This window comes from Rhinolophus hipposideros (genome assembly GCF_964194185.1).
Source record: "Rhinolophus hipposideros genome assembly, chromosome: 7".
NCBI classification, from domain to species: Eukaryota; Metazoa; Chordata; class Mammalia; order Chiroptera; family Rhinolophidae; genus Rhinolophus; species Rhinolophus hipposideros.
Window position 1 is genome coordinate 65246587 of NC_138053.1, and position 26368 is coordinate 65272954.

The 26368-nt window shown below is 43.1% G+C and overlaps 1 protein-coding gene across 2 annotated transcripts in view; it reads right to left on the reverse strand.

The window, feature by feature from the left end:
- Positions 1-25041, reverse strand: part of MAP3K1 (mitogen-activated protein kinase kinase kinase 1) — a 72504-nt gene extending 47463 nt beyond the window's left edge. The window contains exon 1 of one of the 2 annotated variants that reach the window (XM_081054091.1): positions 24529-25041. In XM_081054091.1, coding sequence (XP_080910217.1) covers positions 24529-25010 — 482 coding nt within the window. In that variant the 5' untranslated portion in view covers positions 25011-25041. Of the gene's footprint in view, positions 1-23946; positions 24029-24528 lie in introns of those variants that run through there. The other variant, XM_081054092.1, reaches the window with a different exon arrangement.
- Positions 25042-26368: the final 1327 nt, after the last annotated feature.

Consider the following 26368-nt stretch of genomic DNA (forward strand, 5'->3'; position numbering starts at 1 on the left):
CTGTGATCAAACAATCTCTGCATTAATATTATCCCCTAGGAGACTGAGATGTTCCCAGTAGATCTTGACCAATGAAAGAGGTACGTTCCTCAATCCCTTCAATTATTCCTTGGAATAATTTCTTTCCAGCCATGTGCTCACCTACTCCTACTCACTGAATGTCAGTATATCTACCGGAAAACAAGACAAGACCAAAAAACCTTTGGGCCAGTGAGTACATTAAAACAGTGGGAAGGTTTGAAATTTGCAAAGTGCTGAATCATGCTTATGTTTAGATATTATTTCTACAACTGGTTTTGGAGGCACAAACTCTCTACCAATACTGGCTAGAGATACTTCCATCTTAAGCGACTGGAAGATGGGATCAGGAATGAACCTGATGTCTTTGGTCACTGTCTGGCATAAAGTACCTACTGAAATTATCTACTGGAACTACTATCACACAGAGTCGGAGAAATTAAGAATTCAAAGTGAAACAACATTCTAGGATTGGAATGCCAGGGAAGGAAAAAAAAAATCTTCATTCAGTAGGTGGCACTCTTTCCTTAAAGATGTAACTTAGGTGACTTAATAACAAAGGTATCATCTGCCCACTAATCACTTGAAAAAGGCACACTGATTCTGACATCCTGTCCTAAATATAGTCTCAATCATTACTTTCTGTCTACCTAAATAACGTCTTCCTCATTTCAATGGCATGCTGGAGGTGTTCATAAATATGTTAATTTCTTTTCACTATACCAAAAGCTACAATTTAGTAGAACCAAATAATTGCATTTATTTTAAAGGTTTTGACTTATGACTTAGCTTGGTATATGCTTCAAAAGACATGGATCATAACCATTTTCTAATTTTAATGAATTCAGTTATGAATTAATAAGATGAACGGAAATGGGGCAAATGACCCTGTTATATAGACACTATATTACTGTATTATTTGTTTTAAAACATGACAAACTCTTTTTCACAAGCATGCATGTGAATATTCTTTTTACCTAGAAAAACTCTGACTCAATTTATTATCATTCTGGCTGATACAAAACCCAAAACTTCTCAGTTGAGAAATAGAAACAAAGCTGACAATTAATAAAATGTGAGTTTATCTGGTATATGAAGAAGCAAAAAGTAAAAATAAAATTTGTCTAGTTTTCCTTAGGCATACCTGTCTGGATCTGAATACCCTGTAGTTCTACCTCCTCACTCCAGTTCTGTCACCCCTTCCTTGGAGAAACTGGCACAGATGCTGCCTTCAGCCTGCTCCACTAGTCACGGCCCCTCTACAACTTAACGGAGTGGGGGAGGGATTCCTCTGTCCACCAGCTAATAGCACCCTGTTACAATGGCTTCTTACTGATCTGTGTCCAGCACTTGACTGTGAGATCCTTGAGGGCAGAAACGGGTCTTGACGTTATGTCCCCGGCCCTAGCAGAAAGCTTGGCAAACGGGAGGTACTTAACAAATATGTGGTGAATAAAGGAACAGATTGATCTTTTGCCTCCAACTGGCTGTATTTTTCCTTGAGGACAAGCCTCTGTCTCACTCACCTCCCGATACTGACTCTCAGAATGCCTGTGTGTCCATAGCAGGCTGCGAGGAAGTAATGCCTTTCCCATATGAGCCTCCTGACCAGAAAGAGCTCTAACATGTAAATAAGCTTCACTGAGGCCTAATGTAAACCAAGTATCCACCATCAGTTCTAGCGGCACTGAAGAGAAAAGGGCTGGGAAAACCAGTCGTGGGAAGAGTGACAGATTTTATCCCTAGTAAAACACTAAGAGATGGTCAGTAAAAGAAGCTAAGAACCTGAACCTAGGTAGCTATAGTTCAGTAGAAAAAAAACTTTACCATAATTTTGGAAATTGTCCACGTCTCTAATTTTGTTAATGGTTGTTGATTTTCCTCTGGTTACTAGGAAAAATCTCGAAGAAAAGATTTTGTGCTTGGGAGGGGAGAGGCAGAAGCCAAGAGACTACATCCTATTAGGAAGCAAATTAGGAAGAAAGGGAAGTAGCTAAGGAGGTCAGTGAATGGGGTGTGTCTAGGTCAGAGGAAGTGCTGGAACCCCAAATCCAGACTCCTCAAACCTAGACTTTCCTAATTTGGGGGGATACAGCTGGCTGAATGCATTTGAAACCACAGTATAAGAATTAAAAACAGAGCATCTGTTTCCAGAATGTCAGTTTTTTCCCAAGATTTGGGAGAGGGGTGCAGTCAGTGATAGTTCTGTGCTGAAAATACAAACATGACTAAGATATACAATTCAAATGAATGAAGGTAAACCATGAGAGTAGGGACCTAAATCCAGTTTGCTCCGTGTTCCCAGTAAGCCTTCCCAGGGTGGCAGTCCCCACAGGATACCGCTGGCTCCCTGTTGAATGCACTGCCAGGATGGTCACCAACACGCTAAGCAGCTCTTCTCAGCAATGTTCCCATCCGTTTCATGTTCACATACACACAATGTGACAAAACTTCAAAAACCTGTTGAGGGTGCATAATTTATCAATGGCACAACAATTAGCCATTTATCAGTAACAAGTCACCCTCTACACCTGAGGCAGAGATAAGGTAGGCAAACAGCGTAACTGCTAAGTGCTAGCCATATCTTTACCATCAAAGAAAGCCTCTTAGTTATACAAGATAAAAATATTTAGAGATATTTCTAAATATGCCTTAAATTATTTTTCTAAAAATAAATCATTTTAAAACTTTGATATTTTATTATTACCAAGAAAGTACTCATGGATCACCATCCCAGGTGTTGTCACTCTTACACCTTCAGAAACAAAATCTACGTGGCTACCGGTCAAGTACACATGCTGACCCAGATAAAATGGGGCTGGGACCGTATTTCTCTGACGTTACTACATGTGACAATTAGGAAGAGGGTAGAGAAATGCAAGAGCCACCTGAAAGGCTTGGACAGGAAGCAACCCTCTGAACACTTGGGGCAGGAAGGTCAACTTTAAAAGAAGTATTCATGTCATCCTAAGGGAAGTCCATAAAACCTGGGGGAAAAATATGCAAGTAAAACCCATAAGGTGGGTTGCAAGCACACTTACGACCATGTTTCTGTTAGAACATAATCTCTGAGAGCAGGGAGTTTTGTCTGTTTCATCACTGCTGCTTTCCTAGTGCAATTCTTAATAAGTTCGTTGAATGAATGTTTTGTTACACCATGAGCTACAATAATTTAAACACAGAGAGAACTCCTACCTACATAGTTCGTAACCATGGCAAGCTTAATCACAGACCTGCTTGCTATTCACCATCAGTCAAGTGCCTTCCAAGCTTGAGAAAGGTCAGTGTGTCAGAAAAGCACACTCACTACTTTAACAACAAAACCTCCTCCCTTTGCTAGTCTCTTCTTGCCTTAAAACAAAAACCAGCCCAACTAACCCCAACATGCTTCTTTTCGTTAGCCAATTCCTGGGCTTCCTCCTCTCCCCAGCTCCGTCCTCCTCCATCTTCGCCTGTGCTTCTCACGGCCCTGCCATCCCGTCAAGAAGCACAGTGGCTCTGACACCATCATTCCACTAAAACTGCTGGTCTTGAGCCAGTCCCCGCAGCCCTGCATTCCGTGCCTTGTGACATCACTACTGCTGATCATTTTCCCGACGGTCCTTTCCAGTGTCACCTGTCCTGCAACGTCTCAGGCTCCCTCTGCAGGTTCTCTGCTGTCTTCCAGGAAATCCTGGCACTCCTCAGAGGGAGGAATCCAAGCCAGAATGTCTCCACTACCCTTTTAGAGGTACGGATATGAACCTGGGCCTACCTACCTATCAAGGAATTCAAATTCATTCCTCAATCCCTGGCAGTTGTGAAAGATTCTGAGCAACCCAGGATTCAACTGTGCAAAGATATCATTAGAGGGAAAAAATCTGTGAGAAGCCATGTGACTTCAACCATCTAGCTTCAAAGCTAGAATTACTATCAATGTAAAAAAAAATAAACTTAAGCATATCTTACTTTCCACAAGTTATTTTCTGTACATAAATAAAATACACATAATAAAATCACTTTCTCAGGAGTCTGACACTTAATCATTCTTGATTTTTTTCAGGGGGGGTGTCAACTCACATTTTTATTAAGAGGACTTTCTTAACGCACAACAGTGTTTCTTCATCTTTTTTCTTCATCGCTTACCCCATTTGTACCCTAAAGGACAATCAATAGGCAGCATTCACGAAGCCGGAATACCGTCAAGTCCAGGCAGAACCTCCAACCACCCCTGAGTTTTCTCCAAGAGTTTCTCATGAAACTAACTAACCAGCTATCAATGGCTAGCAGAGAACAGCAGAACTGATTCTACCGTGTGTAGTTTACACGCAGTATGCTGGTAAACACGCACCGAGTTGCAGTGATAGTGTAAGTTTCCATAGCAGCACACAGACAGCGTAAGACTAATGGGACAGCAGACACATTACTATTATAATTTAAGAAAACGAACTAATGGAATATCAGAGACACAGTGTCGTGCCGGGGAACCCTGCTCGCTGCGCCATTTGTCATGCGGGGTGTCCGGTGGGGTCTCTGGTCCCACTCCCCCCATAAGAACGCAGGACATGGTGAGGCCAAAAAGGAACACCCACGGAGCCATAAGCAGGGGAGTCAAACCAATATATTCTCGCTGGCGGCTGGGCTGGAGACACAGGAAGCAGGATCTACATAATCTGCCTAACAGCAGTCCGCGCTTGCCAGCCACCATCTTCTTGCTAGCCCCCATTTCTCTTCTGCTAGCGTAGCCACGGCAGTTATATTAGTGGCCAATGGCCTACGGGTTACAGCTGACGGCCAACTAGCCACAGCTGATGGCCATCTGATTACAGTTGATGGCCATTTACTACCCGAGCCAGCACCTTTCTATGTGAGGCCGAGAGCCTAGAAACTGCTTTTTGGGGCTTTGTCCCCACACACAATTAAGGGCAAAGATATTTATCTTGCCTTGTAGGAGATTTCAGTTTTACGTGAATGACCTTTCTATAATTAAACTCAAGGATAATCTCCTTGGTTTGTTGGGGAGGCACAGGGTCAGGAAGATTATTGAATTCTCTCCATTATCAAAGATGCCTGCTGAACACAAACTAAGGACCCCATGTTTAGCAGGCAGGCATTCGTTAACTTCTATTACTAGTAAAGAACAACCATCAATAATAAAACACGTGAAGTTCATTTAGGCACAAGTCTATATTGAATGTTAGCCTTAGGTATTATCTATACTCAAATAGTAAACAGGCACAATTACAATTAAAACACACCAACTAAAAGAATGCCGAAGTCTCAACTGAGCTTTAATTTAAAACCACTGGAAATGAAAACTAGCTATTTTTTTCCAGAACCCATCTATAAAGAGCTCTAATAGCTATGTTTTGTTGTAAAGAAATAAATTTCAAAATGCCTGCGGTATCCAAGGCAACTTCTCGAGCACGGACAAGGGCACAGGTGTGTGAGCTCACGGAGCCACGCAGGGGACGCGTCTATAGAGAGCAGAGGGGCAGCTTCCACTCTGCCTCTCGCTGCTCCACTGGCTTAGGAGGCCACCTCCCTTTTCTGAGCTATTCCCACCAAGAGTACGACGGGAATGCTGCCTGTGTAATGGCATGGGTGAGATGACGTCTGCGCAAGCATTCTCTAAAGGACGCCGGCTCCCCACGTGCTAACAGTGACCACTTTTAATGCACGTGCGCTGCCAGCACAGCTCCCATCCTGCTGGCAAAGATCTGCGCATTAAGAAAGCTCATCATGTCGGAAACCTGGAGCCTACTCTCTTCTCTGGTACAGTTAACACACTGAAGTCTACATTTATTTGTTTACAATTGGCCTTATTTTATAACAACTTCACGTAACAATGAAAAATGTTAAAATGTTCCACTGATGCTTCCTGTATATTTTGGAAAATCTAAACATAATTTAAAAAGTTATCACTAGATAGGATTTTTACTTCAGTAAAAGCCAAGACAAGGAAATGAATAATAGATCATGAAATTTGTGCTCTGATGTAACTCAAACCCATCTCCTGATATAAAAAAATGCAAAAGTATGCATAAAGGATTATCATGAAGGTTAAGAGGACAGTCTTGGAGTCAACCGGCCAGGGTTCACATCCAAGCTTCACCGCCCACTAGTGGCAGAGTCACCTCACCTCTGAGTCTCTGCTTTCTTGTTTGTAAAATGGGAATAAAAATGCACTTACTTCACAAGGATGGTGCAAAGCTTAAATGAGACGAGCTATATAATGCACCCAAGGCACCAGGCTCAGAGGAAGTCCACTACTATTGCTATTTGCAATAAGGGCACAGCAGGAGAATGCTGCTGACCGAGGGCGCTGGAGGTGAACTAGGCACGGGCCACCCCCACCCCTCAGTGCGCTGCGGTGCTCAACCCAACAATGACGGAACCTTTCTGGTGCCAGATACTCAGACAGTTGTACTGCTGAATTCTAAAATACTGTAACCTCAAGTCTTAATGCTTTGCTTTTACCCTTTGAAAGCACTTTCACATCCATCATCTCATTTGATCCTCTCAAATTGTGGAAGTAGGAGAGGTATTATTTCTAGCTCACAGATGAGAACAGTCAAACTCAAAGTTAAAGTAACTTTACTGTGTCCTGCAGAGGTGGTAGGACAGTACAGGGGCCAGCCCTGATGAGTGAGCAAATGCTAACACTTACTCGGCCACAAGAAGCAGTCAGCAGGTTAAATGCCTTTCAACTAAAGACACCTGGCAGTTCTCCAGCCAACAGCTTAAGGGGGAAAGCAGGAATCACCTATGTCCATAAGGAACTCTTGAATATGAACTGCAATTTGATTAGGCTTTTCATTTTAACTGAAACAGTAAAGGAAATGGTTAAGTTTTGTATCAGAATAGTTTTCGTTTTCAAAATATTATCCACATTGTCTCACTTCAAGTAGGGCTACTTGACTCAGACTAGAATGTTCAAGTTTTATTTCTTTTTAAGTTTAAAGTTTTAAGAGAAAGAAACAATCAATGATTACAAATACAATTTTTAATAAGCACAGAAGCGAACATGTGTGGGGACAGAGCCAGGAGTGCAGTTTCCAGGCTCTCGCTCTCATGTGGAAAGGTGCTCACTCGGGTAGTAAATGGCCATCAGCTGTGGCTAGTTGGCCGTCAGCTGTAACCAGTGTGCCACTGGCCACTAATATAACTGCTGTGGCTAACAGAACATGAGGGCTAGCAAGAAGATGGTGGCTGGCAAGGGCGGATTACAGTTAGCAAGTGGTCGGTTGGCAGAAAAGCGGACAGCAGGTCGCACGTCGTGTGAATCCAACCTCCAGTGAGACTATACCGGTATGACTCCCCTACCTATGGCTCCCTGGGTGTTCCTTTTTGGCCTTACCGTGTCCTGCGTTCTTATGTGGGGAGCGGGAGCTGAGACCCCACAGGCTGCCCTGAGTGACACATGGCTCAGCGAGCAGGGTCTCCCGCATGATACCCTGCATGACACCATGCTACCAATTTTTTAAATAGCAGTCTAAAGGTCCACCTGGTAGTCAGCCTGATTAAACTTGAATTATGAAATGATTAGGAAAACATTAAGTTACAAATCAGGGGTTAAAAAAAATGTAAGCCTAGGTCTTTTGTGGTCCATCCTCCTCTCTCAAAGTCTACCTACCTTTAAAGAAGCCTGATTAGTTTGTGCAGTTCACTGTTGCCAGGGATTGATTCTAGCCACAGCTGCTACCACTTCGACCAAGCCTTCCTGCTCTCCACCTCCCAGTCTGGTGTCGGGAAAACGTCCCAGTGGCTGCTTCTAGGCTCCAGCAGGCAAGCACAGGGCAGTATCTTTTTGAGCCAGTCTTATTCAGGACGAGTTCTAAGTGGTACCTGAAATGGTCTGTGCCAGGGAGTCTACCTGGCTTCGCCTGCATCACAGTAACCAGTCCCTCTGTGGCCCAGGGTCCAAGGTAAGACCTAGCAATGTTTCACGTCCCAGACTTAAAGGAAAGACTCCAAAACACTGGGGGTGCCAAAAAAATGTATACACATGCCTTGTGTTCATCTTTTGTTATTGGTATATATTGAGCACTACAATTTTAATAGTTATTTTCCTTTCTTAAAATGCGTATATGTTTTTTGGCACCTCATAGTTACTGAGCTACAAGGGAGAAAATGAGAGCCACGCGGCTAAGAGAGCTGACTTCACCATTTCCCCATGACAATCACAGGTGACATATATAGTCTTAGAGGAGTTAGTGATGGCTGCCAGGTCTCTGAACCTCAAATTCACACACATGGTCCTAAAAAAAACCCAAACATTCCATTTTCATGGGTAAAAGAACTGTGGAAGACAGAGCTGAACTTATGAAACTTCCAAGGGTATTTTCATGGTTTATGGAAGAAGACAGAATATTGTATTTAAAAAGATTTGACACATGTGACCACCTAAGTAAATGGGAAAGAATTCATCAACATTTAAATATATTTCTTAAGCAGAAACTTTTTATAAAACATAAGTGCTATTATCAATGTTTTTAATGTAGGCAATCTCCCATAGTACACTAAAAAAAAAATCCTACATTACGAACTAAAAAATCAATAACTGATGTCTTTGGGCTAACTTTTGTGACATTTAAGAACTCTGGTTTTGGCCAATATAAAATGTAGCTCATGTGCTCTATATTCACATGAAATGATACACTGGGGCAAAGGGAACTGAATAGTATGAGGACAGAAAGCCTAGGAATTCAAGTGAGGTAAAGGTAACCCAAAGTGTAAAGCAGATTTGATCACAAATGCAAACCCTATCAATGCTCAATAAATGATTTATAAAAAGGTTGATTTTTAATAAAGAAATACAGAAAAAAATGTGAGTGCACTGGCACTATGGGAACTTGCTATAGCACAGATTTCAGTGTAAGTGGTTTACTGGAGACCTTGTAACAGCAAGTCTCAGAATAATTTGCCAGCATGGAGTCAAAAGACAGCATTTGAGCAAAACCCGTGTGCGTATTGGGGTTGGGGGAGGTCACATGTGTATGTATGGGGGGAGGTGGTAAGAAACAGACAAACCAGAGAAAACAATTTCACCTAGGCTCAATGTATGGCCGACCATATGTTCTACTTAGATAAGAAAGTTCTAATTTGTTTTTAGTAATTAAAATCTGTGACATTCAGTATTTTGAAGAAATTTCAGGAAGAATAAAGCATTACCTTGCACAATGTAATTCTGAAGGCATTTCTTTTGCAAGTTGCTGCATTTACAGATATGCTGACTTCAGACACTAATGGTTTTTTATCTTATCACCAAAACTTGGCCCAGGAAGTAAGAAAGAGAAGAGAAAGGAAGAAGTTCTTGAGCATAAACGTTTTCTCTTCGATGCCAAAACTGCCTTTATGGACCCAAGCCCAAAAAGGGAAGGCTTTGTTCTTGTGTATCTTTGGCACTATTCACAACTCTCCTAGCAAATCCTCTTGTACTGAAGGGAATGTTCTACTATCCACTTATAAAACTGCAGGACGATTTCCGTTTGCATTGTATAAATGATAATCTAGCTGCCTTATTTATTGCAGACAAAACCTATAGCCAGTTATCACAACCAGTCACAATAGGCTGGAAGAATGGTGCACTAAGGCAATCAAGACTCAAAAGGACTTTGTTCTATTTCTTATCACAGCCTTGTCTGGAAATCGTACACTGGTCAGCATGTAGAGAGTGCTCCGAAATATCTGAATACCTGATCACAACAATCAGAACTATGGAACTGCATGGATTGTGACAGAAGCGGAAGGGTCAAGTATTCTTCACTACTGGGAATCTAAGACAAACAGCAACTCCTGTTGGATGTCCATGGGATCAGCAATGAATTCTGAGCAGCTTCCGTTCTGTGTGAATATGCTTCAAGTTGGTGCAGTCACATGCTTACAAGTTAAAGTCTTATTCCAAATCTATTTGAAAGTCAAAATTTTCTAGAACTCAAGACCCACATTATTAGATTAAAAAGAAAAAAAAAGATTCATAGTGAAATTCATACTTTCCAGTAATCGCCAACTTTTCCAAATTATGTGAAAAGAAGCCCCTAAATATAATTAAATCTTAAGTTTCACAATTATGAAAAAATATAACTGTCACTGAACAATGTATTTTATGTATACATTTGTATACAAAATAAAAAAGTCTATATAGTATACATGTGTATTTATGAAAAGGTCTTTACAAAAATAGGAAAAGACAAAGGATTGCATTATTAGAGGTTATCTCTGGGGAATGTCTCTTCCTTATACAATTAAAGTTGGGGAGGGAGAAGACAGATTTTAATGGTAAAGTTACCAAAAATTAGATTTAAAGTTATTTTCAAAACTGCTCTCTGAGCATATTTACTAAACACAAACATACTAACAACTTTGCTCTAATTTATTTTCTCCACTTTGCAAAATACTATTCTCCCAGCTGTTATATGTTCCTTACTAAAATATTTTTGCATCATTTAATGTCAGTTAACAAAAAATGATTTCTCTCTTTTCTGAGCCTCCATTGCTTTTCATTTGTACTTGTCCTCGTGGCTGGTACCCAGGTTTAAAATTCCAAGAGTTTATAACTTCAAAAAACTATAACTGCTGTTTCAATAAATACAACTAAATTTAGCCACAAGAAATAATTTTCAAATTAAATTTTTGGAAAGGTGGTAGAGCTTGAAGGGACCCAAGACCTTATGTAATCCAACCTCTTCTTTTCACAGATGAGAAAACAAGACCCAGGAGACTGGCACTGGGTCCTCATGAAGTGATGAGAATCCTCCTCATCTACGTACTCCCGATGACATACATGCTTTATCCCACATCACAGTTTTGAAAGTTGCAGTTTTCCCTCACTCTAGCAAACAATTTCGAAATAATGGGGGAAAATAAATTGCTCTCAAAATGATGCATAATCCATACAAAATGGATTCTTTAATGGATTAAAGAATAAACTAATGGTAACTAGTAAATTAACAGCGAGTCTCAATTTCATCATCTGTACAGGTTTAAGGAATGAGCCTTCATAGTTACTTGCAGTAAGATCAGTGATAGTTAATGTTTACTGAGTGCTTTTCTGGGTCAAGAACCATGCTTCATTATTTCATTTAATCACCACCACTCACCCCATTTTCTAGATGAGAAATATGAGGTTCGGAGAAGTTAAGTGCCTTCCCTGGAGTCTAACAACAGCAGTGGCTAACAAGTCGAACGCCTAGGGCCCAGCTTCCTTACCAAGACACCGTGCTGTCTCCGAAATGTAAACATTGCAGTTCCAAAACCACACTCAGGACCAGAGAAGATGGAGTTCGTTTTGCAGGAAAAACTTCCCGATCTGTGAACCGCTGGAACTATGGGGAGCTGTTAGACGTGGACGAGCCACAGCTCCCAGACCATCTTGCACCAGCTCTGATGTAACTAACTCCTTGGGGCCTCCTGACCCACTTCCTGGTGCACTGTGGTTACCTGTCACACTACAAAGGCTTTTTATTTTCTCCTAAGCACGGAGATCTAAGGATTGGCTAGTGAGAGCAACAAGGAGAAAGAAAGCCAGAGCCAGGTTTCTGAGCCCCATCTGCACCCTGCTTTCTATCCCGGGGGGGGGGGGGGGGGCCTACCTGAACTACACTTGCAATTTTCAGATCAGCACCAGCCTCGCCGGGAGGTGGGACTCCTCCCCCTCTTCTCTCCCACCCCCAGGCCACGAAACTTCCCGGCAAGTCCCTTTCACCTGTCTAACTCCCACATTCTTCAGGACTTGGCAGGGACTTCCCATTTCCCAGGAAACACTCCCTGCTCGCCCCTCCCCCCAGCTGACTGAAGCCAGCACCACCACTGTCATCAGGTAGACTATTACTTTGTTAAACTCCTTCGCAAGCTTCCTCCCTGCTGGGTCCCCAGCTCCTGAGTGCCTGGCTCACAGCAGTCACTCATAGAGTATTCCTGAAGGCATGGCTGCTGCCCGTGTCTGGAGAGACGACAGCACCGACAATAGGCATTCATTCACCTTGGCGTGTTTACTACTCCAGCCGTGGACCAGACAAAAAGAGATGCGAAATGACCCCATATGGGATGTGCTTGTTCTCCTAGGACCCACCGGTTCCCTGGGACCTTGCCTAGGGAGCCCGGCAGCTGATGTGAAACCTGGGATGGAAGCGCCCAGGCCACAAGTAAGCTCTGTGCTTGAAGCACTTGAGCATGTTTGTTCTGAGTTCAGATGGTCTTGGATTCTTCTTGATGACAGCAATACATTGCTTGGCACCAAAGTATGTTCCTGAGAATGCATCTCTGAAATTTTAATACAACAGGAAAATCTGATTCACTCTACAATAATGTATATTTCATCAAACTCTTTGTACACACTTGTTCAGTAAGACGTAACTGCATATGCAATGACAAAGGAAAAACTGAAAAGGTTGAAAAGTGGCAAATCTAACTCAGACACTGAAGAACTTTAAACCAAAGATTTCAGCAGAATTCTGACTACAGTACTGATGTCTGCAAATAGCCACATTTATATTTACAGAATACTAATAATTCTTTATTACAACGGGAATAAAACCATATTAAAAAACACTTCACAGCAGAGACAAAATGGGTATTCCAGACAGAGGAAACAGCATTTAGTATGTTGAGAAAAAAGAAGGGCAAGCTGGAGGAACAAAAACATTAACATGGCACCAAATGACTGGAGCAGGGGGTTCTGGAAGCAGGAGCTGAGAGGGGAGCACAGCTGATCACAACAGAGGCTTCGGAGCTACAGGAAGGAATGTGGACTTTACTCTGAAGATGAAGAAAAAATTTCCTGGGTAGAAGTGTCAGCATCAGACCTGGACTACAGAAGCCTCCCTCTAAGTGCAGCGTCAAGACGGAGAAGGACGTGTCCGAAAGCAGGAGGCTGTTTAGAAGGAGGCCTTGCACGGACTGGAGGAGGTGACAGTAGCCTGACCCTGGGTTAGCAGCTGTGGGGGAGGATTCCAAAGCCAGCAGATAAGTGGCAACAATAGAACTGGAGGCTGATTGGACGCCGGAGGGTGAGAAAGCCAGAGGAGTAAGAGCACAGCAATTTGGGAGCCGGTGTCAGGTGACCGATGGGCAGCCAACCACCAGATCGGAGAGGACGACAGGAGGCTGGGGAGCACTGGGGATTCAGCTCGGACACTGGCGGCTGCAGGAGCTGGCAGAGCTGAACCTCCTGGAGAAACTATTCCACAGGCAGGGGGATGCACGTTTCTCACTGAAGCCAAGACATTTTAGGCACCGAAATATCCGTAAGAACAAGTCAGCAAAGATACAGCAATAGTCAGTCTCACATATCCTTTTCTCTCTCATCAGTGACTTTCTTTTCATCTTTGTATAAAACTTGAAATGTGGTTATTTACGAACTTAGGCCCCGGTACAAGAGAAAGATCAGAAAGACATGTATTTGGAAACTTCCAAATACTTGAAAAATTAGTATGTGATAAAGGAGATACTTTTAATCAACAAGCAGTGCGGGGACACCAAGCCAGTCACTTGGAAAAAATAAAGTTAGAGCCCTATGTTGCCCCTGAAACTGCAGATGGATTAAAGTATTGTTTTAAAACCTACACAAATACTGTTAGGAAACACTGATGAGGTTTTTTATAATTTTGTTGTTGGAAATGATAATAGTTATTACTTATATAGTGCTTACCATTCCGCAAGCTTTGTTTTAATAACTATACCAACACTTTCTGTCCTCGCAACTCTGAAGTAGTATCTTCATTTTACAGTTGAGGAAACTAAAGTGCAAAGAAGGTACACTACTTGAGAGTGGTGCCACTGACTAGATGTCAGGCCTCTGTACTCTTAACCACACTCCACAGCACTGCCTTTCGAGGCCATTCTGTAAGACCTAAGCACAGGAATAATGAAAGGAAAATACCATGATTGAAATTCGTGAGTCCGTAATACCAAAGTGGGGGAAAACGGTTACAACAAATGTCAGAGCTAATATTCTAATATAGAAAGAACGCATACAAACCAATAGGAAAAATGAACAATTCTCTTCCATGTGTGAAAGGAAATTCACAAAAGTGTGACACTGTCTACAGACAAGTTGTACAACGATGCTAAAAATCTAAGAAATGCAAATACGAAATCATCTTTCATCTACCAGATGGGCAAAAATTAAGGACTGATGATAAAATATCCTATGTTGGCAAGAATGTGGGGCAACGGGTACTCTCACAAACTGTGAGGGAAATGTGCAATTTGGCTCTATGACCAAATTTTTAAATATGTATGACCTCTGACTCAGCAATCCACTTCTGAATATTTATTTTACAGAATTATATGCACAAATATATGGAAATATATATATATCCTGAAGCTTAACATAACAACCAAAAAGCAAACGACATTAATGTCTGAAAATAGGGAAATGATTAATGAGACTTCCGTATCCATATGATGGAATACTATGCAGTTATTAAACAGACAGCACTATTATTTATCATTCAGATAACAGAAATACTGTTAAGAAAAAAGCAGATTGTATTGCAGTCTACATAGTACAATCCTTTTTAAGTGATCGAGACACAAATGTCTAAAATTGTTCTGTTGCTTCAAAAGAGTTATCAAATCATTTTGTTAATGAAGTTTAATTCTATAAATTATGAATCCCAGAAACACCATAAACACTTTGTATAACAGCATGGAGGTGTCAATGTACCAGAATAATTGAAACATATTCTTAAAAGTCAAAATAAATTTAGATTAAGACACTAAAACTTTTTTAGGAATATTAATATCTACATTAATTTGTCATATCTTTTTAAAAATCTAAGGTTCAGTAAAATTAATTTGATTAATCAAGAAGAATTTAAGAATACCAATAGAAATCCAGAAAATAAGTAACAGATAAGTAACAGATATAGCCAATTAATGATTTTGAAGGAGAAAAAAGGAATGTGAAATGCCTGTTTCAAAACATTTACCATTTTAAGAGTATGTAGACATTAAGAACATATTTGCAAGTAGCCGTCTTATTAAACCAAAAACCTTCAAGTAATTAAATAACGTAGGCAGCGTTACAAAGCTGGAGTTCACTGCCTGACTCCTCACAGTCTAACTAGGAGAAAAGTCAGTATATAATGGTGGTGGTGAGTAATTATTTTAAAGAAATTGCAGAGTACAAAATGACTCAGGCAAACAATTAAAAAAAAAACACAAAACAAAAACAAAAACTTTCCCACATAAACAATCCACAAGACATTTTTAATGAGCAGCACCCAATTTTATGTAATTCTAAAGAGCAATTTTTTTTTATTCAATGTCATCAAGGCTTCAGGACTACCTCTTTCAGGTAATTTAGACATTTACCACTTTAAGCATCAAAATACTTTCTACAGCTATCTTGGATGGAAATCTTCCTTAACATATTGCAAGCTTTCTAACTTTAATTCACTAAGTAGATAGAAACACAACCTTGTAATAATAAGCCACAGTCAACTTTAAAAAAAAATTATATATAAATTTGATCACATTCATTTTACAAATAAGGAAACTGATGCCCAAAAGGTAATGTTGGAAAGTGTTGTGATTTACTAAATTTATAATCTCAGAGGCTATACAGGTATGTAGAACTAAATGTTCCAACGCCAGGTGGCCCCCACTGCAATGTTTAATGCCCTCCCCTGTCTACCTCTCTCTCCTCTGGCTGTCAGGGAACCTGTCTCTTGCTCACTCTGCAAGTCCTTCTCATTGGCTGCTTTTAATTGCTGCACGTCAGGGACACCAAATGGGTAAGACTGCAAGAATAATATCTTAAATAAGTGTCAGCGAATGCTGAGTGAGCGCCCTTGGAACTCTTCTAAGTGTAAAATAAAAAACTTCAAAGCACAGATTTTGTTACAGGCCCTTTGGCGGCTCAGAGCCTTTTCTCCTTACTTCTTAGTGCTAAACCATGTTCTAGATAAGGGAGGCTGCAGGGTTCAGTTACCACCAGTTAAACTTAAAACGTTTTCTGTTATGTGGCTTCCTGGCTCCTGAAATCTCATGCAGCACTTGCCTTGCAAATCTTTTCTTTAATGTAAATGTGAACTACTACTTAGCCCATGTTGAATTATCATTAGTAACAAATTAATAAATTTTGGATGAAGTACGGTTATTAGGACAAGAATTCTAAAAGTGTTACATTTAGATAACATTCTGGGAACCTGGAAAAAGGAATCATTGTATTAATGCATAACAGGTTTATGCATATACTTATTCATATATACCGAGGGTGCCAAAAAATGTATACACATTTTGAGAAAGGAAAAACCTGTATTAAAGTTGTAATACTTATCATGTACCAGTAACAAAAGATGAATAGAAGTCATATGTACACATTTTTTGGCACCTCCGATATGTATTTATACACACACACACACACACACACACACACATACTCTCTCTCAACTGCCCAGTATTATTATTCTTGCTGCATACAGACAGCAAGCAAACGCCTCTTACCTGCAGAACATTATCCTGCTGTACAGCTATTTCCGCTATACCACATTAAGCTGTCTTACTTCACTCCAGGCACTTGGCGTGTCTAATAATGCAGATACCTTCCAATGATTCTATCGCAAAGCAGCAATTTGGGAACACCAGCTTCTGCCGGTTAACCTCCTCTCTGCTAGCATGTAGCCTACATGTGACCAAGGGAAAGAACAGATGACCCACAAAATTGAACTTGCCGTGTCATTATTACCCTCGTCCACTGCTACAACGGACATTTACTGAATGTCTATTCTGGGTATCGTGCTAGGTCCCGGGTCCCTACCACGCCACAGGCTCTGCCCGCTCAGGTCTTCCAGTCTTCTGAGAGTGGCAGGAGATAACAAACGTGGAATCACAACCCTGACAGCAGGGAAGCAGCGGTGAGCTAAGACGTGAAGGATGAGGAGTTGAAGCGGGACGGGGAAGTTCCCGGCAGAGGGAGCCTGCTGCGCGAGCAGAGGCCCTGTGGCAGGAGGTGCTCCGCAGAGTTTAAGGAAATGAAAGGCCTTCCCCCAGAGAACAAGGGCGTGTGATCTGAGATGGGCCTGGAGAGGCAGGTAGGGGCAGACCAGGCAGGGACTCGACAGGGCATGTTAAGGATTCTCTGGTCTTTGTCCAAATGGAAAGCATTTGAAAGTTTTAAAATTTAACTTTATTTACTTCCCTAGAGGAAAATGGTGATAATCAGATTTACATTTTTAAATGATCACATAATATGGAGAAGAGATTGGAAGGGAGGAAGTAGGATATAGGGAGCAAATTGGGAGGCTACCACCGCCTCAGTCCAAATGAGAGATCTCAGACGCCTGCACGAGGGAGTGATAACAGGTGAAATCACCAGCCTGTGATGATGGGCTGAATATAAGTTCTCAAGGTAACTCCTCGGTTCTCGTTCTGCCGTTTTATGAGCAAGGAACATATTAGTAGGACAAGATATAGGGGAAATCCTGAACTTGGTTTTCGATATCTGAGTATTGGATGTGCCATGTAGACAGTGAGGTGTAGATCTGGAGTTTAGGAGAGGTCATGGCTGGAAAAATAAACTCTGCAATCATGTGTGAATAGCCAGTAATTGATCTAAAGGCATTAATGACACCAGGGTGGGGATGGAGGAGACAGAATGAAGCCCTAGGACCACCCTGAGGATCTTCTAATATTAACGTTCAAGAGGATGATGAGGGACCATCACAGACTTGTCAGGGTTGAGAAAATCAGGAGGGCTTAGCCATCAGCCCAAATAACTACACACGTTCAAATATCAGAAACTCAATTTTCTCAGTATTTGACAGGTTGAGTATGGCTCCAATTACTTTGTAACTACACTTAGTTGTTAAACTAAATATTATAAGATTTACAGTTGTATGAAATTGGTCAATATTATCAACTCCTACTTGCTAAATACCAATTACTTTTACTAAATATCAAGCTACTAAGTATCAATGTACGTAATAAACTCACAAGGGGGGGTTGGGCAGCAGGGTGAAAAAGGTGAAGGGATTAAGAAGTACAAATTGGTAGTTACAAAATAATCATAGGGATGTAAAGTGAAGCATAGGGAATACAGTCAATAATATGGTAAATCTATGTATAGCGCCAGCTGGGTACTAGTCAAGGGATCACTTCCTAAATTATACAAATTTCTAACCACTATGTGGTTCACCTGAAATTAACATAAATACTGAATGTCAACTGTAATTGAAAAATTAAGAAGGGGGAGAAAGGTGAAGGGGAATAAGAGGTTCAAATTACCAGGTTATACAACAAGTAAGTCACGGGGATGTAATGCACGGCACAGGGAATACAGTCAATAATATTGTGATAGCGTGGTACGGTGTCAGATGGTTGCTGGACTTATCATGGTGATCACTTCTTCAGGTACTTAAATGTTGAAGAACTTGTGGTGTATACCTGAAACTAATATAATATTTCACGTTAGCTATATTTTAATAAAAATCTTTTAAAAAAAACTCCTAAGAAATAATTCTTGCCATCGAAACTTGCCTTAAGTTAGACCATGATTAAAATCACATTATAGTAAGTTATTGTAATCTTCTGACACACTAATTTTTTTATTTATTGACACACTAATTTTAAGATAACCACTTTGGGAAAATTAATTCATCCTAACATTCACGGGCACCTAATATTCAGAGGTTCCAGACACTACTCGGGGTGGTGGGCAATGGTATAAAGAATAAGACAGAATTCCTTGTCTGTTAAAAACTGATAGATATTACTCAGAATGCTGTAAAACTACCTTGAAGATTATTTGATAATATATCAGTTAAATGAATATTTAGGCAATCAAGACAGGTAATGCTCATGTCTATTTATAGTCAAGAGCAAAGACTTCGCCCACTGCCCAGTATCTCCCCCCACCTACACTCTCTCTCATCATGACGCTTCCATGGGACAGTCAGTTACTGCACTAACCACAGCACTTGTAAGTTCTAGGGACTTCCTCCAGGCTTCAAGAGGTCTGATGGTCTCATTAGTCATTCCCAGGTGACAGACTGTACTTTCAGAAAAATATGCTTGGTGGATCTTAAAAACTTAACAGTTCTTGATACACTACATCTCAATCTATTAACAAACTGGAATCAGACTGGTATTCAAGGACTTAATCACTAGCAATAGAGAACTGTCTTCCATCCCAAACATACCAAAACCAACTGATATGCCACAGAGTAAAGGGAGACAAGGCTGTCTCCTGGGCTATCTTATGCCCTAAAGCATATTTCACATTTCCCTACATTGTTTTCTTAACTAGCAAAGTTGTTGTTTCTATAATAAAAAAGACTGAATTTTAAAACTAGCACTGATAGATACTGCGGTTCTTTCTCCCCATATCCCCATTTTAATTTCCTCTTTCAAGAAAGAAAAAAAAATCACCTCTGAACTTGCAGTTTCATATATATTCCTGTTAAGAATGTAAGCAGAAATAGTTTCAAACTAATCTTTATCTGGATTCCTTTTTCCATTACTGTGAAAATGGAAAAACTACAGCATATATCTGTCCTAAGACACGGGAAAGAGACCAAAGGAAAAGAGCAAACACCAGCAGAACAAATGACAAGCAGAAAGTACAACAAAGCTATCAGCCTTAACTACTAACCATGAAGGACAATTAATTCCTCAGAAAGTTAGAGAGGTACCACTGTCTTCACCGCAGGTATACAGTGTGGAACACTGGATGAGATTCAGAGCACTAATTTTTCATCTGGGAGCCCCTCTGTATTCTCATTTCTCTTACAGCACTTAACATGGTATTGTAAAACATGTTCATACTACAACCTACCAACAGAAACAAAAGCTGTGCATTGACCATCTTTTTCTCTACCATCCAGACCACCATCACCCTGTAGAGGTTTCATAAATGTTGGGTGAATGAAATCTAAACAATAACAAAGGGGCAGGGTCCAACTATATTGGAACAGTTTCTCTCCATGTGTGATGATTAAGATGAACAAGTGATGTTAATTCCAGCTTCTTTATTTTCTTCCACTTATGATTTCATACAGCACAAAGCAAGAAATCTAAGAAACAACACAAGTCACTTATTCTCCTTGCCTAACATGAGGTGATCTAGTAAGTACAGTTTACTTGTATCACATGTCTGAGGCCAGGTTACCAAAAGCTACGCATTATAACATACGTACATATCAGGAGATCAATGTATTAGCAATGGCACTGGGTAGAGACCTATCAGTCTATCATGACTCCTGCAGCACAACTTCCTCCATAAAAATCAATTAGTTTGATTATTAACTTGAAAAAGAAATGGAGGTAGCATAGAGTAGTGGAAACAAATGGTGTGTGGAGTCAGACCAACTTGGGTTTGAATCCTGGCTCTGTCTTCTAGTTGTATGATAATGACGCTTCAGCAGCGCAGATGGGTTTGCACCTCTCAAAAACGGACATTACAATGGAGGGCTGCAGGGATGATGAAATGAAAAAAATACGTAACTTGCCTGACACATGGAAAGCAAGGAGGTGACTATATAAAAGGTATCTAAACCTGACAAATTAAAACCTGACTATATAAAAAGGTTATCTATATGTTCGATAAACATGTTTTAGTTACAGCTAAAATCCTTATCTTGTTGTAATAAGAAACGCACTTGACAAATCCCACTGCTTTACAATGAGCCATTTGCTCTACTTGTTTCTGATTATTTCTTTCATGTTTAAAAATATTCTTAAGTTATTTCTTAAAGACAACTTGGGTTTACTCCTAATAGTGCACATTTCCTCACATTAACCTCTACCCATTTCCAATTTTAAGTAGCTCTAATTTTTGACTTAGGATACAAAAGAGACCAGGACTGACGAAAACAACCTCGTCTAAGGAATATACATACTTGGTATATCTGATACAAGCAAAGCATCCCAAGGTTAGAGGTGCGATATGCTGCAGCTCTTAAGAGCCTCTGGAGACTATTACTTTTCCATGCCACATTTTTATATTGCCTTCTTCATAAATACCTTTTAACCTAAGAAAACGGGTTACAAAATGTTCTGAAGGCTCCGTATTTTTCCTCAGGGGAATCCATTCCCCATTAACTCCCTTGCCACCCCATCATTTCTTCTTGTGGAATGCTCCCAGCCAGTGTCAAGGACTGATCGCAGACAGCCTAGGCAAGCTGTAGCTGGTTCTTTTGCTCTTGTTGAAAGCAAAGAACACTCCTTTCTTTTCATATTTTGAGATCTTCAAGTTGACAAGTCAGTGACCATTTCTAAAAAATGCATCATATGCTTGGTGCTATAGAAGATGTGAAAGTATCAATGAACAGGGCTACTTCCTGCTTTTTGTATCTAACAAAATGGAGTTATTATAGTGTATTGGAAATCATCTATTAAGGAATGTTGGTTAACCAGTCACCCTTGCCAAAATCAGATATGAAAAGAAAACAAAAGTTGGTAACAATTCTAGGTCTGATATTTCTCTTTCAGAATTATATTTAACAAAGGTTAATCTTTGAAGAATGCATTAATTCTCTTACCTCATGTAAAATAGAAAGAACTTAGAGACAATTCATAACTACAAAACTTACAAATTTGTGTAAGACTAACTTATGTAACTACCTCTATCGTTTTATAAAATCACCAACTTAATTTTTTAAATTAATTTTTAGGTTATAATGTGCCTATACCTCTAGTAAAAAAATTTTTTTTTAAATCACTCAATTATATTTTCAGCCTAACAGCTTCTAAAAGGGAGTGAGAAGTGAGGGCTATATGCGAATGTAAAAGCAGCCTATGAAATAGCTTTAGTTTTAAACAAAAACTAACATTAACAAGTATAGCATATCTTGTTCTTTCGTGGGGCCAGCAAATTGATAGTTAGGTTTTTTTTTTAAGTTACAAAAATAGGTTGGGGTAATTATATCTACCAAACTCACAATAGCCTGTTCAATGGAGAGTAACACTGTAATTTTTCTTCAAAGACAGTAAATAGGAAGAAAAAGCCCCTAATTCTGTAATATAAGGAAAAAAATCAAACCCTTGGGCGCCACTTACAGGCACAAAGCTTTCACTGATTTCAGTTATTACCCTGAAAAAGAGGGACAGACTTAAAATCTATTTTTAATGAGTATTATTTATATAATTTATACTTCACAAATATATTTTCTACACCTTCAATTTCTATATCCAAAGATTAAAAACTAAAGGAAAATCTGAAATAAAGAAATCACAGAATTCTCTTAAACAATACAGTAGGCCTTTAGACAGAAGGGGTCTCCAGACCCATACCACAACTAAAATATAAAAGTAGTTCAAAATCTATTTGATTTTCCTCTGTAAGTATGAATGTAGCTATTGCCAAAAAAAGTAAAACGTAGAGTTCAAGTGAAAATTTATCGCACTGCTTATGATAAAAGTGCTTATACTAACAGATTAAAATGAATTTCAACCTCATGGAGAAGGAAATGGGGGGGGGGGAAACCACTGTTATCTCAAGAAATGGGGAATCAACATTTTACTATAAATAAAGCCTTTAGGTATGACATTTGGGGTGAACAAACTAGCACTGTGGCTAGTGAAATTCATTTAAAAAAATGATTATGCTGATTAGCTCCTTATTTCACATACTGTGCAATTACAATCCACCGCTTAAACAAAGAGTAAAAAAAACCCTAGTTATAAAATGCAAAAATTAAGCATGAATTATTCAGTCCCTGAATTCTATCTGCCTCCACTTTATTCCTCTTATTCTGTGTGCAGACAACACTATACAACTTGTATACAGACAGTATTTTAATAGTGGTTGCTCTTCTACATTCATAGCTCATTAAAATGACTAGAACGCTGACACTTGCTAATTTACTGTATCCAAACAGGTGTTCTCATGAGAATAGGTAAATTTCTCAAATTTGGGGTTTAATATTTTTACCTGGAGCTCACTTGTAGTAATTATTCTAGTGAAGTTTTAATCCAATCTGCACAGAAGCAAGAAAATGTAGAGAAACATAACTCTTGTAAGACTAAGTTACACGTACAAGTACACACACATAACTATCAGTCATAAATCTCCTTTCCTCTCAATATTGCCATGGCACAGTGCTGACTGTATTTTTCAGGGTGTTTTTTTTTTTTCCTGCGGGAGGCGGGGGAGAGGACAACTTCCAAGTAATAAACTGTGGTTTTAAACAAATAATCAAGTTAAAAAAAAGTGCCGAATCACTTTAGAAAATTAACCAAAACCAACGATTTGTACTGTCCAATTCGTCTCGAAAGGGAACAAACAGGAGACAGTCTTTAAAATACTCAGAATAAAGGCCAGGACCTCTACAAGTCAACGGGTGACCATCACAAATACATTTCCAGCAACTCAAAATACGCATCAAGACTGTGTTTGGCATACACTAGTTAGATTTTTTCACACAAGGAGTACCACTGTCACACTTAAAAAGAGTATACTTGAACATTAAAAGTTTCCGTTGCCAAAAAAGGATCCGACCAGGAACCGCTGATCTGAGTTACCTTACACCTACCATTCTGCGCGGGCATCACAGGACTAGCTGAGCCGAAGCCCAGCGCACTGTGGCCCCTGGAATCCCGCAGTCGGCGGGCGGCCCGCGCAGCTGCAGAGCAGGAAGCACCGCACCCGCGCCGCGGTCTCGGACCTCGCCGGAGAGGCTGCGGGGAGCAGTCACCAGCGCTCTGCAACTGAATGGCTGACACATCCGGTCCTGGCTCTTACACCACTCCGCCAAATGCAAACTTCAAAGGCCAAATTCAAACTCCGAACAGAAGTCACTCCTGTCTTAGCGGTGCCGTTCGCATTCCCTAGGACACTCGGAGTCCTTGGGGGACGCAATGAGAAACCCCCTCGTCTGAAAAGATCGCAAGCCCCAGAACCTGCAGCCCATCCGCCCGCACCGCTTTGACAGGCGTTACCGAGTCGTCCACCCGGAGGCCTCCCAGGCCGCGCCGCCTTCGTCCCGCCCCGGACCCCGGTACCTGCAGAGCAGCTACGCCTGTCACGGCCACCGGGACCTCGCCGCTTTCTCCTCCGCCCTCCGCCGCCACCCCCACCCACCCCGCCCCTTTTTTGACGACCGCCCGCCTGCAGGCTCGGCCCGCAACCCCGGCGTCCCCCGTCCCCCGGACTACCGTCTGGGGGCGCCGCCGCCGTGCTCCTGCCCACGCCCCGGCCCGGCCCGGAGGACACCGCCAGGGTCCCGCGCCGGGGCTCCCGTAAGAGCCCCGATTCCGAGCCCCACAAAGCCAGCCCGGGCCCCCACACCTTAGGTCAACCGGTCCCAGCGGCGCGGCTCGAACGCCTGTCACATGTCTGCAAACAATAACAAACTCTCCGGCACGTCCCCGCCCGGAGACCCCATTCCGTCCGCTAGGCCAGGTCCGGGGCGCCGTCCGACGTCGGAAGGGTCAAAGCGGGCAGCCGCAGCACCGTGGTCCGGGAGCGGCGCGCCGCCTCGCTGCGCGGAGCCCCGGGACCCGAGCGCATCGCCCAGGGTTCATTCATTGCCCTCGTCCGCCCGACCCCCAAATCCCCGCCGCGCCCCTGGCCGCGCTGCTCACCCGGCGGGGGCCGCTGCAGGAGGCGGCTCGGTGGCCGGCGTCCGCTTCTCTCCGGGCTCGGCACCCGTGGGGCTCGGGGCGCCGCTGTCCGATGCGGCCGCTGACTCGGGAGGGTGGGCGCCGCCGCGAATCGCGGCTCCGTGGGGCGGTAGCACCGCCACAGGCTGGAAACCGCTCCCGCCCGCCGCCGCGTCCGCGGGCTCCGGGGACGGGGAAGTGGAGGAGGACGGCGGCGAGGCGGCGAGGAAGAGCGGCGGCTCCGGCAGCTGGTCCAGCTCTACACTCCGCACTTTGCGCAGCTGCCGCCGCCGCCAGTCCGTCCGCTCGCGGCCCCCGCTGCCCGCCTCCCGCAGTAGCCCCGCGGCTGCCACAGGCGCGCTGCTCGCCTTAGGGGATCTTCCGCCGCCGCCCGCCTCGGGGCTCGCCGCCCCGGCGCCCGGGAATCCCGACGACGAGGCGCGATTCCCCGCCGCCGCCGCCATTTTCTCTCGCGGGCTACATTAGCTGGGCCCCTGCGAGGGAGGGAGGGGGCGGGGAGAGTGCAGGGGGCGGGCAGACCGGCGGGCGGGCGGGCGCTGCGCCGCTAGCGTAGGCCCGCCTGCGCCAACTGCGTGAGCACGGCCCGCCCGGCGCGCCAGGCCTGCACCGACGGGCGGGTGCACCGCGTTCGGCCGGGAGGTAGTGTGGGACCCCGGCCGCAGGTGGAAGGGATGGGCTGTGCGCTGGACTTTGCGCGCAGGCCGGCGAGGAGGGCTCGGACGTGGCCGTCACGGGGGCACCTCGGGCTTTGCGCACTTCCCGCGCCTCGCCGCCAGGTAGTCCCGGGTTGCACCGGCGAGAGGAGGAGCCTGGGCGGCTGCAGCGCGCCGCGTCCTCTCCGCTGCAATCTCGGTCGGCTCGGCCGGGCTCGCCCGGCAGGAGTTGCAGCCCGGACTTAGGTGTGTGGTGCGTGGAAGGGGACGCAGGCGAGAGTGTTCATAGAATGTCATTCGCACAGCCCTTTGCAGTGGGCGTCGGCGAACCTGGGCTCGGACCAACCCCACCCCCACTTCGTCCGGATGCGCAGGTGGCTCCCAGGGCGGTCGCCCGCTGCAAAGCGAAAGACACTCCACGTTCCAAGGACAGGCCGCCACGTATCAAAAACATGAAGTTCTTTTAAAAACAGTTTTCCTCTTCTTTCGGTCACCCCCCGCCCCCCAACTCGTACTACAAATAAAACTTGAGCGAGTATCCCGGGATATCTTGTTCACCTCAAGGGCCAAGACGTGGGACTCGCCTCTCACCCCCTACCCCGCCCCCGGCTAGAGAGACAGAGACCTGAATGGGGGATCCCGGGAGATGTTTATTTTCCCCTCCACCCTCCGGGAAAGGCAGCGGTCTACAGGACCACGTAGCGCAGGTTCGGGGCAGGCAGCCACGGTGTGCCAGGAAGTGCTCGCGGTGTCCTCGCCAGGTCCCGGCCCTCCCCGAATCCGACGCCTCCAGCGGCACGTCCCTCTGCCCCGCGGGGTCCGCGGCGGTCCGGCTGCCCTCCGCCCCCACCCCCGCAGCGCCCGACCTCTCTCACGTGGCGAGCAGAACCCGTCCAGTCCCCGGGGGCCTCCGGGCGATAAGGTGCTTTGGAATGGAAAAAACACCATTTGCAAGTTAATGATTTTCGACCTCTCTCCAGGCGAGTAGAGCTCCTGTGTCGTTGATTTCTCCCCTCCTTTCTTTTCCTCGAGCCGGTTTGTCTGTGATGGGACATCTCCCACAACCCGGCAGCAGCGTCCCTAGGTTTATTTTGTGAAACAGTAAGGTACGGGGGCGGCGGGGGAGGGTCCCTCACGAACAGAAAGAA